This window comes from Parambassis ranga, chromosome 5 (genome assembly GCF_900634625.1).
Source record: "Parambassis ranga chromosome 5, fParRan2.1, whole genome shotgun sequence".
Lineage (NCBI taxonomy): Eukaryota > Metazoa > Chordata > Actinopteri > Ambassidae > Parambassis > Parambassis ranga.
Genome location: NC_041026.1, coordinates 24,394,964 through 24,410,383, shown reverse-complemented (window position 1 = coordinate 24,410,383; position 15,420 = coordinate 24,394,964). Strand labels below are relative to the sequence as shown.

At 39.7% G+C, this 15,420-nt stretch overlaps 2 protein-coding genes across 3 annotated transcripts; both read right to left on the bottom strand.

Moving 5' to 3' along the window:
- Positions 1–60: 60 nt before the first annotated feature.
- Positions 61–8,305, bottom strand: tmf1 (TATA element modulatory factor 1). The gene is made up of 17 exons (XM_028406742.1): positions 7,689–8,305; positions 6,241–7,589; positions 5,465–5,568; positions 5,153–5,279; positions 4,908–5,013; positions 4,454–4,596; positions 3,751–3,917; positions 2,878–3,034; positions 2,559–2,651; positions 2,276–2,432; positions 1,985–2,177; positions 1,691–1,760; positions 1,512–1,604; positions 1,303–1,425; positions 1,072–1,224; positions 860–985; positions 61–740 (listed from the first exon to the last, which is right to left on the bottom strand). Exons 1-17 carry the CDS (start codon positions 7,822–7,824, stop codon positions 600–602), a joined length of 3,438 nt encoding a protein of 1,145 aa, XP_028262543.1. The 5' UTR covers positions 7,825–8,305; the 3' UTR covers positions 61–599.
- A 726-nt stretch (positions 8,306–9,031) lies between these two features.
- Positions 9,032–13,232, bottom strand: uba3 (ubiquitin-like modifier activating enzyme 3). Of its 2 annotated transcripts, XM_028406086.1 has the most exons (18): positions 13,146–13,232; positions 13,006–13,044; positions 12,313–12,424; positions 12,144–12,224; positions 11,975–12,057; positions 11,803–11,883; positions 11,605–11,648; positions 11,432–11,496; positions 11,197–11,352; positions 10,981–11,083; positions 10,741–10,854; positions 10,460–10,513; positions 10,264–10,300; positions 10,096–10,177; positions 9,920–10,020; positions 9,763–9,826; positions 9,579–9,633; positions 9,032–9,483 (listed from the first exon to the last, which is right to left on the bottom strand). In XM_028406086.1, exons 1-18 carry the CDS (start codon positions 13,163–13,165, stop codon positions 9,395–9,397), a joined length of 1,380 nt encoding a protein of 459 aa, XP_028261887.1. In that variant the 5' UTR covers positions 13,166–13,232; the 3' UTR covers positions 9,032–9,394. The 2 variants fall into 2 exon arrangements, with proteins under 2 accessions (XP_028261887.1, XP_028261888.1); XM_028406087.1 differs by lacking the exon at positions 13,006–13,044 and having other exon boundaries at positions 13,146–13,168.
- Between the last annotated feature and the right edge of the window lie 2,188 nt (positions 13,233–15,420).

The following is a 15,420-nucleotide window of genomic DNA, read 5'->3' as shown; positions in this document are numbered from 1 at the left end:
CATTCAGAAGTCCATCACAGGGCGGTTAGTGTGATCTTTCCAAATTAAAATATGACAGTATTTCTCACCACCCAAATAAATGTTTATTCATTTACAATATGTATACACTTTAAAATCCAGTCTTGAGGATTTCAGATGACTCAGGTGTACACCACATTTTGTGATTTGTAAGGAGTTAGGAACAATACATAAATTTCTCTGTACAATATTTTTCAATATATTTCTTAAACTATTCTTAATATTCATTAAGAAATGATGAATTTGTATAGTGCAAAAAACCTTCACCATTGTATACAGTTACAAACTGTTGATACAATACTATGTCAAAGGTTCAATCATGAGAAATGCCTAAAGTAGTTTATACGATTTTGAATGTATGATTGAATCACAAAGTGTGCCTAACCTTCATACAGATTCTGTACTATGCATTGCATAATACCAACATCCCCACTTAAATATATATATAATCATTAATTAAAATAAAATAAGATGAACAAATTTTCTTATGACACAGTGATTCCACTTTGTTTTTTTCCTTTTTTTGTAAATAAGTTTTGGTGTAGGCCATCAGCTGAAGTAACAAGGTGAGTGAAACTACTTTATTTCTGGTTCTTCAGCAGCTCATCAATCTGGGTTTTGTACATATTCTTTACATCTTCCAGATCCAGTCTCAGCTCTTCTGCTTCCTCAGCCTTTTCTCCATACATCTGCAGGATGGTGTTGTGTCTTTGCTCCAAATCCTGAAACACACACATTAGAAGAATCTCTGCAAATATACAACGTATCAAAAATACAGTTGAGACAGAGCTAATTCAGGCTCCTCTGTCACAACAATGACCTTTAACCTCTAACCCTGTACCTTGAGCTGAATTTTCAGCTTGGGGATTTCCTTCACCTTCTCATCCATCTCATCATTTTGATTTGTGAGTCGAACTAGTTCCTCTGCCATCACAGAGCGGCTCCTCTCCAGACTGGTGATCTCAAGCTAAGAAGACAAAGAGGAAGTGTTAAAAAACAGACAAGAAAAAAACACTGACACAGGCTCACAGGGACTGCTCTGAACTACAGCACCTGCAGCTGTGCAATCTCTCCTTCTCTCAGTTTGAGTTGAGATTGAAGGTTCTCCATGATGCTAGAGCCTCCAGATAATCTGGCAACCTCATAAAGATTGGTCCCACTCAGTGACATGGTCATGGTGCCCAAGGAGTGGTCTAAAGAGTCATCCTGTAAGAACAAAACAACGGGTATAAAGCAAGCCTGTTCAAACTGAGAGGTTTTCATTATGAGAGCAGTCAGGTGTACCTGGGAAAAAATAGAAGTGTGCAGCCCAGCATTGTCTGCTCCACTGATGGAGCTAGAGCGGGACAGGGAAGGTGTGGAAGATGCTGGAGGCTCTCCGACTGAGTGGGTCATTGCTTTGCGTTCCTGACAGGACAGAAATGAAATGAATGTGTTTGGACTGAATGAACAAATTACATATGGAATGCAAACATTCAAAAAATGTCTTGAACCTTTTCCTTGAGTGCCTCTTGTGCCAAGTAGCATTTTTTCTTTTCTTGTTCCACCTTCATCTTCTCCATTTCTAGCTGATTGGTCAGGAGCAGCTAGCGGAAGGAATAAAAAGATGCACATGAGGACCTACATGTTACATATAGGACAAAAACATGAGAAGAAAAGATTATTGTATTACCTTTTCTTTCTTGGCCTCTTCTAGCAACCGACTGTGTTCTCCTCGCAGATTTTCCAACTCAACATGTTCCCTATGTAAAATAAGAAGCAGTATTTAAGTAGAGAACCTCTCTGACATGCTACCAATTGATGCATAACAGTGTCACTGGACTGTTACATATCTTTTCCTCTGTTGGAGAAAGGATTTTCACCAAGCAAAGAAAGATGCTAACAATGATAAGGAAATTGGTTACAATGACTTGTGCTATAGAACATAGAATCTTCTCATCTGTAGTGTTTTTTAACTTTTCATTACCGGTTGCTTTCATCCTCCACTTTCTCTCTCTTGTTCTTCTCGGCCTCAAGCTGTGCCAGGGACCTGGCTTTTTCCTGGCGGAGCAAGGAATTCTGGGATTCCAAAGAAGCCATCTGAGACTTGATGGACAACAGTTCCTCTGTTGCTGATCGCTCCTTCTCTACAGCAACAGCCAGCTGTGCCTGGGCATCAGCTGTTGACACAAAGAAGGAGAACAAAAAGACAAGAAGCGCTTATATAACTCTGTTCTGTCTTTGGTAATTGATGCCTCTCCTGCCTCTTGCTTCTCACCTAGCCTGTCAGAAATATTCTTCTCAAGTTTTTCCCAGGAAGCGGTTTGTCCACCCAGTGAGGCCTGCAGATTTTCAATCTGTCGCAGCAGGGGCCGTGTGGCTGAGGTGACACTCTGGCTGAGCTCCTGGTTCCTTGTCTCTGCCTCCTGAAGTCTCTGAAATGACACAGACATGCATTTAATCAATCATGCTCCTTTAATTTTGGTTTTTGTGATCATATATGGCTTTTATCATAAACAGACCGCGTGGTTGGCCACATTATATCAAGCACATTTTGTTACCTGCTGAAGCTCACTGATTTCTTCCCTCAAGTAATCTTCTTTTCTAGCCTGCTGCTGCTCAGCTCTCTGCAGAGCAAGCCTCAGATCAGCCACCTGTAAGCAGTATTAGAAAGAGATAGTGATGTAATGTCAGTGACATAGACAAGCTAGAGAAATCATTCAGATGCTGTTCTGAATCATTTGCCAAATAAGTGAGCGTAAGAAACTTTAAAACCTGCCTACTTCGAACACCATTACATACAAATTATAGCTGCGCCACTGACTCCCATGTGAGATTTATCAAGGCCAAATATGTGTTTACAGTATTAGTCTGTGTTACCTGGTTGACCAGTGCCTCCTGTTGTATCCTGGCCTCCTCCTGGGCTTTCTCAAGAGCCAGACTCAGCTGCTCTTTGGCCTGTGTCTCCCTGCTCAGAGCTGCCTCTTCTACTTCACTGGCTTTGCTGGCATTTGCCTTGTGAAGATCTGCCAGCTCCCTATAACAGTGAAAACACCATTACTAGTGTTACCAATTACGATACAATCTCCACAGGTAATATAAGAGAAACATTTGTTGTTATTTAGCTGTACATATGTACACAACTGATTTAAAATAACATGCCTATAAAGTATTTATCACCTTAAAGTATGTTAATGGTTTGGTTGACTTTTTTCAACTCAGTCTTGGAACAGACAGCCTTCATTGGTAGAACTTACACTAAAATGGCGTTTGATGAAACTAGATCAATTTAAAAGGGCATTTTCTATGTTTGTGTTTTTTTTAAATGGGAACACTTTGCTCTATAAAAACTGTCACTTGATATAGCTCCAAAACTTTAGCTTTGGTTAAACACAAAAAATACAGTGAGTTTATTTAGTCGCATATTACTTGCTTTGGAATCACATTAGGTGGGGTGGGCCAGTGTGTTGGTATTAATAACAGATGCACTTCTAAAAAGCTCACTGTACTGTTAAAAATCCTTTATTCCACCTATTAAATGATGTGAAATAGGGAATTATGTATAAAAGCGTTCTTTGTTGTTCACTTAGTGTGGAAGTAAACACCCTCAAATTACTCTGTGGAAATTAAAAACTTCAACCTCAGTTATACGGTATCATAATAAACGTGCAACAGCTGTGAAGTGCAAAGTGCAATAAAACATAATGGCTGGCTTATGAAGGTAGATAAATATCAAGGTGTGTCAATGTTTACTTGTAAGAGTTGTCTAAAGCAGCCTGGAGACTCCTGTTTGTCTCCTGCAGCTCCTCAGAGTCAGACTGCAGCCTGCTCAGCTCCTTCTCCTGGCGCTCCACCACAGCATTCAGCTTCTTGATGTTCTCCCTGTGCTGTTTTTCCACTTCCTCTTTACCATCTAGAACCTAAACACATCACATTAAAACACTACTACTATCTACACATGTATACTAATTCACTGAAGAGTGCAAAACACTGTATGTTATAAAATAAAGGTGTGTTGTTCATTTTGTTAAAGGTAGGGTAGGAGATTTCATTCTGATGCACTTTGTTAAATTAGTGTAACTTCTCTTTACAACCCGATAGCAACCGATTAGTTCGGCAGTTTCGCATTAAAAAGAAGAATATGAATCATCTGTGGAAGCTATAAAACGCTAACAATATCAGCCAATCCTACGAGGCGCCCCTGCGTGTATAGTTGGCTGGTTGTCACTCTCTTCCTGCTCTGAAGTCACAGACTGGTTGGGAGGCGTGGCTTCAGGGTGAGCTCCGAGAGAAAGGGGCGTGTGTTTACTTTCAAAATCTGGCTGACTCTCACTGAGTTTTCAAAATCTCTTACCCTACCTTTAAAACATGGAAAATTCCTCACCCTTGTCTTAACCAGTCATTTCACAAATGCCCCCTAACTCCTGTCATGTTTCACATTATATTAGAAGCTGACCTGCTGCAGGTGTCTGAGCTCTTCCTCCTGCTCTGTGATTTTCTTCTGTTGCTTAGTGATCTTTGTGTCACTCTCCTTTTCCTTCACGCGCAGTTTCTTGATGATGTTGCTGTGCTGCAGCTGCTGCTTGGACAGCTTTTCACCTGAAAGTGACAGACACTTAGTCAGCGATTTTAAAGCAAACTAAACCTATAGCTCTGCCTGTACATACTGTAGTATCACATTGAGGTAAAACCAGCTAATTATTTCTACGTGTTTTTGAGCTGCAATAAATAATTTTGTGTGATGTTAAAATTACTTGACACGCTTTTGTCATTGTGAAGTAGAATAAGAATAAGAAGATAAAATATCTAAAATACTACATGAAATGTGGGATATATTAAAATCAGCTTAAGTAGTATGCATGCATACTGTCTTTATTGTCTGTATAGTCTATTCTGTAAATGAGCCTTACCTTCTTCCAGTAAACCTCTGATCTGCTCCTCCTTCTCTTTGATGATCTCCATTGTGTTATTGGAGTTTAGTCTCGTAGAAAGCTCCTCTCTTAAGCCCTTTATCTCCTGTAGCACAGAAAAACACAGCCTTGCTAGACATGATACAATTGAATGCATGTCTATATGAATTAATGGATAAAAACCTTCTGGACATGGGATGACAGATAAAGAAACAACAGATGAGGATCTTTAATATCTGAGTTACCTTTTTGGCTATGTCTCTTTCTTTGCAGGCCAGCTGTGCCTTCCGTTCTGCATCCGCAATACGCTGGGTGAACTCATCTTTTAAGGACTGAACAGTGGAGCTCTCTTCCTTCAAGCCAATCACTTCACTAGAGAATTAAAAAAACTCATTAAGTTTGGAGCTCATTTTTAAAATCTAAATAGCCTGAAGGCCAAGGTGGAATTTTAGACATGTACACCTTACATAATCTGAAGCATTCAGATACACTGAGATGAATACCATCAAGAGCAGCTCCCTGCAGAGACAAACCAGCTGTGTGTAGCACATACTCACTCTTTCAGATTATCACACTCCTCCTCCAGCTTGGCCTTGTCTTTGCTAACTGCCAGCAGCTGAGACTCTCTCTTCTCGAGGCGACTTGACAGCTCATCAATAACCTACAACATGGTCCACAATGACTGAATTTACAGAAATGTCCCAAAATATTGGATTTAAAAAAAAATCAGTGGGTTAGTGTTTAAATATACGCTGTTGTTTTTACAATAATTGTGTGATTTCTGTGGCTTTTGGGGTAAACAGATATCTGACTGTAGACCAATGAAAGCTTCCTGTTCTCTTTTGTTGTCTTTTCTGACATCAGATGTTTTGTCCTGTGGCTTTTAGTTTTGTACATGAATGGAAATAAATTAATATACATTTATGCAAACATTAAAAAGATAATTGCCCCATTCTATTCATGTCATTGACATTTTTATCATTGATATTTTCTTTCATCTCTTTATGAAGCTTTTAACACAGAGACAAAAACAGCACAACAAAGTTAAAAAGTAATTAAAGAGCTCTGCATCACACCACTGTTTGCCCCCCTCAGACAGTTTTTAGAAAGTCAATTGAGAGATAATTAATTTTCAACTATTGTCATAAAAACAACCTTGAAAGAATATTGGATTTTGCATGTTACTTCATTGCTGATGCATACACAGGACTGGTTATATTAAGTGTATTTCTCACATTTGCTTGCTCAGGTGTTGTTACTAAGTTATTTGCTGCAGGCTGTTTATCTCTAGTGTATTCAACAGTATCTAGGAACATATTTGAACTCATATTACCTTTTGAAACTCCAGTATCTGAACTGTTGAGACACTTTTCATCTCTTCAGTGATCGGTGGCGTGATCGACTCTTGAGCATTGAAGGTGGAATCAGACAGGACATTAGCTTCAGATTCCTGAATTGACACTTCTTCTGGCTGCTCACTATTCACAGGCGTTGCACTTCGTCCACTCTCCTCCATCTCATCCAGCGACTGCTCTCTCACTGATTCAGTGAATCCCTCTTCTTCATCCTCTTCTCCCCCACCTTCCGTCTCCACCACTTCACTTTCCTGTTTCTGACATGGCACTGTTAAAGCAGGGCCCGCAGTGACAGACGCTAGAGTTCGGCTGCCCGGGATCTCATCATCTGAGTTGACCTCGCTAACACTGCGGCTATCCAGTGACTGCACACTAAAGGAATCAATACGCTCAAATGCATCCGAGGAGGAACCACAGCTCTCTGTGAGTTTAGGGTAGTCCTCCAGTCTGGGGAAATCTCCACAGGTGGAGGCAGTGAGAAGCTGGAAGGAGCCCTGCATTAGGTGAAGGCCGGCTTTTCCCTCACCAGTTTCTTGTCTTGAGCTGGCTGAGCTCTCACTCAACACACTCTCATGATCAAGCACTTCAATGTCACTGGTGGTAGAGGTTCCTGAGGAGAACGCACTGACTGGAGGAGAGGGTGTATCATTTTGGCGATCCTCCACCTTTGTGTCTTTTTGCTCTAGGAGTACTTCCTTAGATGATGTGACAAGCAAAGGCTCAGAAGGGGTTGAGCTCTTAGGTTCAGAGTTGGAAGGTTCAGGTGAATCCAGCTGTCCGTGTTGTTCTGATGGAGTCTGTGACTGTTCTATTTTTGAGTGTACAGAATCTGTTGAGCTAACATCTGTTTTTACAATGGTTGTTTTACTGTCAGAGTCACAAGGAAGATCGCTGGAAGAAGAAACAGGAGAAACTGGTTGCAGAAGAATAGTGTCTGCATAAGGTGCTACTGGTGAGGACTCCAAAATCTGGTTCTCAGCAGCAGATGTCTGACTCTCATGACACTTATCAGCTGCTTCAGACTTTTCACTCTCAGCATCTTTTAGGGGGATAACCTCGATGCTTTTCTTCTCCTTCACTTGTGGACGCCTTTGACACTTGGAAGGAGGTACCGACACTACCTGTGATTTGGTGACACCTTGTATATCTCCGGATGACAGAAAGGCACTGAAAAAGTTTTCAGATTCATCCACAACAGTACGAGTGACAGGAGTAGTAATTGCCTCTGAAGAAGGAGGAGGAGTGGTGGTCTTTTCTTCAGTGGGCGCCTCCCATTGTGTCATTCCCCATCCTCCACTTAATGAAAGCTTTCCAGGTAACGTGACATCTGACAAAAGTATGTAAGTATATACGTTTTAGTCTAAAGTGCTGTATCTTACATTTGCATATGACTACATCAGCTGTTACAGCTCAACACAATACTTACCGTCGTACGGCATTATGGTTGTGTCACTCCATTGGTCCTCTTCTTTGATATCCAGAACACGGTCTATTGACTTCTGAGCTGTTGTTAAAGCTTGTTTAGCGAAGCTAGACAGGTGAGATGCGTTGAACCAACTCATTTTAATAATGAAGCTAGCAAGCAAGGAAAATCCAGTTTACACTTTGTTACACTGAATCTAAGACGAATTCAACGTTATCACACGATTGCTGTACTTTATCCGTCTCTACATGTTTTGCTAACCAGCGCTGATGCGAATATTTCCTAATGTCAAAGCTCGATACTGACCAAAAACCTCTGTTGACAGCTAGCTAGCGCATAGCTAGTTAGCAAAGCTGTAATTTAGCTAACGCATAACACTGTGGTACAGTGCCAGGTAGTCTCAGCTCGAAAGCTGCTACTCAAATCGCAAAACTTGCTACTGGTCAGTCATGTAGAAAAAAAACAGGTATCCTTAGTACCGCGTCTAGAACTCTACCGTAACTGTCACATGAAATGTATTCCCAGAGTTAATCCAAGCTTTTTGCAGCTCTTCTGCTCGGCCGTCATCGTTTGTTTTGGTCGCTCTCAACTTGTAGCACGGCTAGCATTAGCTTGATAGCCACTTCCTTTCCACGTAGCACGGTGACGTCAGGTCCAGGATAGGGGGTGAGGCGGATGAAGCCTCGTTTCACTTAATAATTATCAATAAATCATGATGTTCAGCTCAAACCAAAGTAACTTCATAACTACGTAGAATTGTATTAGCACATGGAACGAAAAACACATAATTTCAGTTCACATATCTTTTATTCCATGTCTTAATATTTTTATGGAAAACTATGATTTTGATGGCAATAGGATCTATGACATATAACTAAGTAACACAAAAATAAAGCTAGATTCTATCACTAGAATAGACAAATAAGACAATAAATAAGACACACTGATTTTTATTGGGTTTCTTTATTCTTCTCTTTCAGCAGTTCAGTTCCCCACCCAAACGTTCAATTGTTTTCATAAACCTATTCATAGCTACACGTACTGTATTGTTTAAAGTGTAATTTGACATCAGTAGCTACTGAGTGCATTTTTTATTTACATTTAATAAAAAAGTCCACTGATCAAACTGTACTTACTGTGCGTGTTACTATTGTTAAATTAAAATCTGATATGATGATAGTACAAATATCAGTAATGAGCTTCAGAACAGGAGTTCAGTGCAAAATAATAGGTTTCATATATGGGCTAGATGCCCATATATATAAAAGATGGTTAAAACAGAACTTCAGCTGTGACTGATGATGTTGCTCAGCAGTTGAATGTAACTGACACATTTGTAAACAGACTGTAAGAAAAACATTTTATTCCAGTACATACATCATAACAAGTCTGCCGATTGCCACTTAAGTGCCTAAAATACCTAAAAAAATAAAATAAAAAAAGCTGAAATAAATACATTGGAGTTAACACAGGATAACATTTTAAAAAGTCAGCCTTGCTTGTCTCAGTGTTTACACAGAACATGTTCGCAACTGCAATAAAGATTGATTAATGCCGATTAATGCAGAACTCAAACAGCATCACCAGAACTTATTTCAGTGCAAAAACCTTTCAAATGAATCAGTTAAATAATCACTGACAGTGTGACTGAATACGCTGTAAACACCTTGTTGATGATGGGATGGGTTGCAGGAGTGCTTGGGTTTGTCCTATGAGGTAAAGCAGAGTCTGAACAACATCGTCTGGGGTGTAGTGACATCAGCTACAGCCACTTCTTGTCCATCAGTCAGTTCCAGCTCTGGAAAAAAACATGTTTACACCATATTTAAGACATTTGTAATGGTTTCATTTGACCAATTATAAGCGTATGCTTGGGTAAGCAAAGCTCCTCACCCTTCAGGGTTTTGGACAGATTTGGCCGTGTCCTCTGTTCAATTGAAGCAACAGACTGTAAAACAAAATATGTCGGTTCAAGCCAACACTTGCATGATTACCTAATTTATTAGAAGACACCTCACATTAATCATGAGACTGAACTTAACAGACACACATCCACATAAAATTAGAGGTACATTACCTGTAAATATAATGTTTTGTTCTTCCCTTTTACTGTCGCTGTTATAGCAGGTGATTTCATTTGTCTGAAAAAAAGGTTACAGTTGAACACATTGTAGAATTTGCTTTTTAAAAAATTAAATGGCGGTGAGTAACAGTAAAAAGGGAGGCTAACTTACAGAGAGGCACTCTCAGTCAGATAGTCCAACACCTCCTGGAGTTTGGAAGATGGAGAAAAGTGCAGGTCCAGAGGTATTTGGCTGCAGGCTGAACAGTTTTCCTAAACACAAACATACCTCAAATAACTTACTTACTGGGGTTAATATACATTTGCAGATGCACGTTTGGAACAAACCTTCTGTTCTGCTTCAAAGGTGTAGGTGTACAGGCCATCAACATCATTGAAGACCATGTAGTTATTGAGAGGTACATAGGCACTGCATGAAACAGGTCAAAACATGAGAAATGCTGAAAGGTGCATTTAAAAAAACAAATAAATATTTGAATATGGTTTCTAACTCACCTTGATGCTATTTTGAAGACTTCTGTTGCGCAGGCAGCTGGGTTGGATAAAACGTATATCAAGCATTACATCCGGGTACATGTTTGTTTACTTTGCATTGTTTGAAAATGATTACGGTAACTCACAATTTGCTTAGAGGCATCAATTACACACAGGTCCACAATGATACAACCACACATTTATCTTGCTAACTTACCAGCAATGACAGCATTAGTAGATGCTACAGCGGGGATTATTCTCTTTACAACACCTGAAACATTTTAACACAATATACAATTATGTTTGCTTACTTAGAATTCTCATATTAGAAGAAAATACACAAACAAATATGTAATTTACAGACTAAGATAACAGCTCCCAAAGCAGCAGTTTCTTTCTTGTGTTATGCACTTTGACTTTTCTCCAAAATGAACTGCTATACATGTAACAGTGTTCTAGTGGTGAGTTTTACTTTATATACAAATATACACCGCTCACCCTGTGTTAGTCTGTATGTGACTCCTGTTATGTTGAACTCTGCTGCCCTCTCCAGAGATCTCTGGTATACCCACTGGATGTGCTCTGGGTCATCTCCATCCAGGGCCACACCATCTAACCCACATTCACACAACAACACACAACAAAAAAAAACCTTTCGTTCACAGGTCTTGTAAGGTATGTTTTAAACATTTTAAACAATCTGTAGGAAAGAATAGTGAATGCAGCATCAAGTCCTACCTCCAAAAGGTGTCTCTTTGGGCCACAGCAGCATTCGTACATACTCAATGCAGTGTTCTGGCAGACGAGGCATTGTGGCTATTGTGCACATGGGGAAGTTAATCTGCACAAACAGGTGGATTTTTAACAAAAACCCTCAATCTGTTATAATGACCTGTCAACACGTTCTGTCTGAAACCCTAAAACACAACACAGATATATTGTATGGTTCCTTACCTGTGGAGGATAAAGCTCAAGTGTACAGTCAATGCAAGCTGTCATGCCAGGTAGAATAACTCTGGCATTGCCTTTAAAGCCCTCAGTACCACCATCAATGAGAGGAATGATGGAGCCTGGATTTATAATGCCGTCCTCATACACTAGCAAAGACAACTGTACGGAAGGACAGAGAGATTACACACGTCTTCAAGTTTCAGTTAACAAATCTGTGTAAAGGAGAGAAATAACTTACCAGCATACCATTCATCCACCTCCTAGCCACTATTGAGTCAAGTCCACAGACAACTATATGGAATTCTAGATGACAACAAAACAAAGTCATATTTTAAAATACTTATTATTCTAGTTACTTTAAGTATTCTGTACAGACAGAAAAAGTGGAAAAGACATGTAAGTCGTACTTACGTCTGTAGAATGTTTCATCCAAGTCTTGGATTTTCTTAAAATGTCTGCACAAAATATTTAGGAGAACTTGAACAGTGATTAGCTACTTATAAATGATCATGCTTTAACTATTTGGATTTTGGTCTGGACATTTTAACCACTGCACCTGATCATGTGTCTACCTATAACATTACAACAGTGGTTCAGCAAAAAGGATACGGGACCACACAGCAACCAGGTACACGGCTGTTGATGTAATCAGATGCAACTTTAGCCTTGGGTTGACCTACATCTTTTGGCCTGGCAAAACAATTTACACACATTAAAATCATTACATAATACATTACATAATACAGGCCAGAAATGTACATTTTCAAGTAATTCTACTGACCTGAAAAGGAACTGTCGATTCAGGTTGGAAACATCAATGGTGTCCATGTCAACAACATGGATGTTGCGAAAGCCAGACAAAGCCTGAAACACAAGTAATGTGAGGCACTAAAGTAATATTTGTTATAGTTTCAAAGAAACCTTTCATGTAGTAATAACAGTGATTATACCAGGTCCTTTAGCAGCTCACATCCCAGACCTCCTGCACCAATGACCAGGATTTTGCAGGTTTCTAACAGAAACTTTAAAGACTGTAATGAAAGATTATAATAATGTTATACAACAGAAGAAAACAACAAGGCCCAGGACAGACCAAATTAAAAAAATACAACAACAAACCTGTGTGCTGGCTTCAAAATCCGGATGTGTGAATGGCCCTGGCCTTTCCAGAAACTTTGTGATATGGTTCCATCGACCCGCCCACTCACAGGTGACTCCATCCACCATCATCCTGAGGACAACACGTACATTGAGGATGCATAAGCAGCATTTACAACAATCCTACAAAATTAAAGGAAAGAATACATGCATCACAACACACACACATTTATTCCAAACGTCTGCTAAGGACATGCAAACACATGAAATCATATCTGAAATACTGTCATTTCCTTCCACGTTGCTAAGAGATCTATTGACAGTTCACTGCAGACCATGCAACAATAAGCAGATCTCCAAAAACTAAATACACGTGCTAAGACATGCACTTTTATCATAATGCCTAGACGTCAGGTGAGCGTTTCTCTTGCCTTAAGACCTCCCAGGTAGCTAGGCTAAGTAAATAGCTAACATGTCAACAGTCAGAAGGTACAGTGTACCCCCTGGCTTAAAGCAGCTGCTCATTATATCGCCAAATATTGACTGCATTGACGCGCTAGTTACTAATAGGCAGCTATCCAAGATGTTTCCGTACACCTGTGACTCTTATGTTTTGTTTTTAACCAGCACTTAGCTTCCTCCTCTAGCTAACGTCAATCTTCTCCTGTCTTGTAACCTCAAACCTTCCGACAGTTCTAGCAATTAATCACTAACTTCTCAGTCAGCTCCACTACTCTGCTTCTTTTCTTCCCCCTAAAAAGAGAGAATAAAAGAAGGTTGATTCATGCGGCGCTTTCGTAGGTTAGAAAGCATCTTTGTCGGGTTTCTTGCTTGTTTCTTCGGCAGCTACTTACGGCTCATCCGGCTCCGCCATGTTTTGATAACTTCAAGTGTATAAGACAGCAGTAGTAAACACAAGACTTCTTAGGAATTAATACCAGTATTGTAGAACAAAGATACATTTGGACATCGATATAATGTTGGATGAGTAGATCTACTATGTACGGTAGCTACAAATGGTAGACAACAGTGGACAGAAAAGGTTACTTTGCTACAGTTACATGATTTAAAGGTGAAATGCTGTACTCCCATAGCCGGGAAGGCAACACTGTCATTGCGAAGACGGTGGTTACACCAAAGATCCAGCAGAGGGCAGTATTTAGCTTTTAAGTTCATTACTCCTCAGTTGTTCAGCACAGTGTTGTTGTGTTTTTTTATTCCTCACTCAAAGTGTCATGCAGCTTATTGTGGACTGTAGGTTTTTAAACATAATTTTCCCTCTAGCCTTGAAGATGCCTTTTCTATTTAAATGGAGGAAAGAAGAATCCAGGGAGACTTGATCTTTATTTTTGACAGTCTCAATTAAGAGGACTCACACTGTGAAGCTCAGTCATGGAGGGCTGCTTTGCTTTCCTCCACATGGTATACTTGGCACATGTCTTTAGTTTGTTAAATTGATTTCATATCACACTCGGGCAAAACATACAGTGTCAGAGTGCTTTATTTCAGTCACAGGTCACTGATCCTCCACTTGGAGCATGACTAAAAATGACAAATGAAGCACAACTAAAAGTGTTGTTGATTACATGATTGTAAAATGTTATTCTACCTTGCATATGTCATGAACAAAAAATCTATTGTCAAGCAAAATTTGGCCTTTCTGAAGCACTGCATGACACTCAGGTTTAACAATGGCAAAGAGAGCTGAATAATGGTCTATAGTGGTAATTACTTGATAATTGTTCTGTTCTGTATGCCTCAGCTCTATAACTTCAGCAATCATCTATAAAACCACTTAACAGTCCATGAGAGTCAGGGAGCGAGCAATGGCCCATTTGAGTAGAATAAACCTGTTTGAAGAATTAATAAGCTTGTCTTAATTGGCCTGGTGCAAACTAGCTGTATCCAAAATTCTGTTCTATGGTGTTTTCCATTCTGCTATCGTCATATTATTGTATTATCAGAACACAACAACTCTATAAAACTGCTTTGACTTATCCTCTCTGTGCATGGCTGTGCAGTGCTCTGAACATGAATAAGACATAAAACTGAGATCCTGTTATTATGTGTAACGACTTTAGCGGGAAGGACATCTCCCCCTCGTGTATCTGATTTACTGTGTCCACATTGTGTTAATGAATCCCTCTGTTTGATCCTTCATTATAGGATGATTAATAAACCTAGGATGGGCTTCTTTGCATTTTAAGAGAGACGTGCCAGTGGACACACGAACACAATTAATCCATCTGTCTGCATCACCTTTAATATTTATGTCGAGTTGATATTTTCACTAGAGGTCACTAATATTGGCTAATGTATGCAGTGATCGCTGGTGAGAAACATCTGATCCATGCACCAGCACGACACAGAACTTTCCTATGAGTTTCTACCATTTGAATGCATTATATATTTTTTCAGATTCTTAATGGGATGTTCCAAATGACAGCCTCTGAAAACTGATAACTAAAAATAACTTGCTGTGGCCGTGTCCTTCATAGCTGACTGCCTGCCATCTCAGCCCTCTATTCTCTCCCTATTTAGGCTGTCTGTCTTGTCCTCTCTCATTTAACCTCAGCTATTCTCTCATGTTAAACAGCACTACTATGTGATGGCATTTCATCAAAAAATTGAAAATGTAATCCCAGGAGAGACATGAGAAAAAAAAGGTCCTGAATAAAAACCCATTGCTTCGAGGACTTCATAAGGCTATACCCATAAATTTCAAGTGGAATCCTCTGTGGTATTATTTTTAAGGGTCTTCAAAGCAGGTTGGTAAGTAGGTCAGCGCAAGACTAGAAGTCAAATATTTTTTTCCAGTGCTGACACATTTTTATAGATTCCATTGAAATGCCATCTGTCATTCCCCCACCTTAAGCTGGGACATTCTGAATGTCACCACTGTGCTTCTGAGGTGACCCGGCCCTCTGCCATCCATCATAGCCAGCTGAAGCAGTGTGCATTCAAAGATTGAAGAGTCCCGCCTTAACTACACCATTACAATATCACTCAGGTAAGAACCTTTAGAGGAGCTTCTTCTATTCACAGAAAACAAAATGGGAGACGTGCATTGACATGGGAATCGGGTTTGTCAGCTTCACAGCTCAATGTATCTCAATATCCATTTGCTAT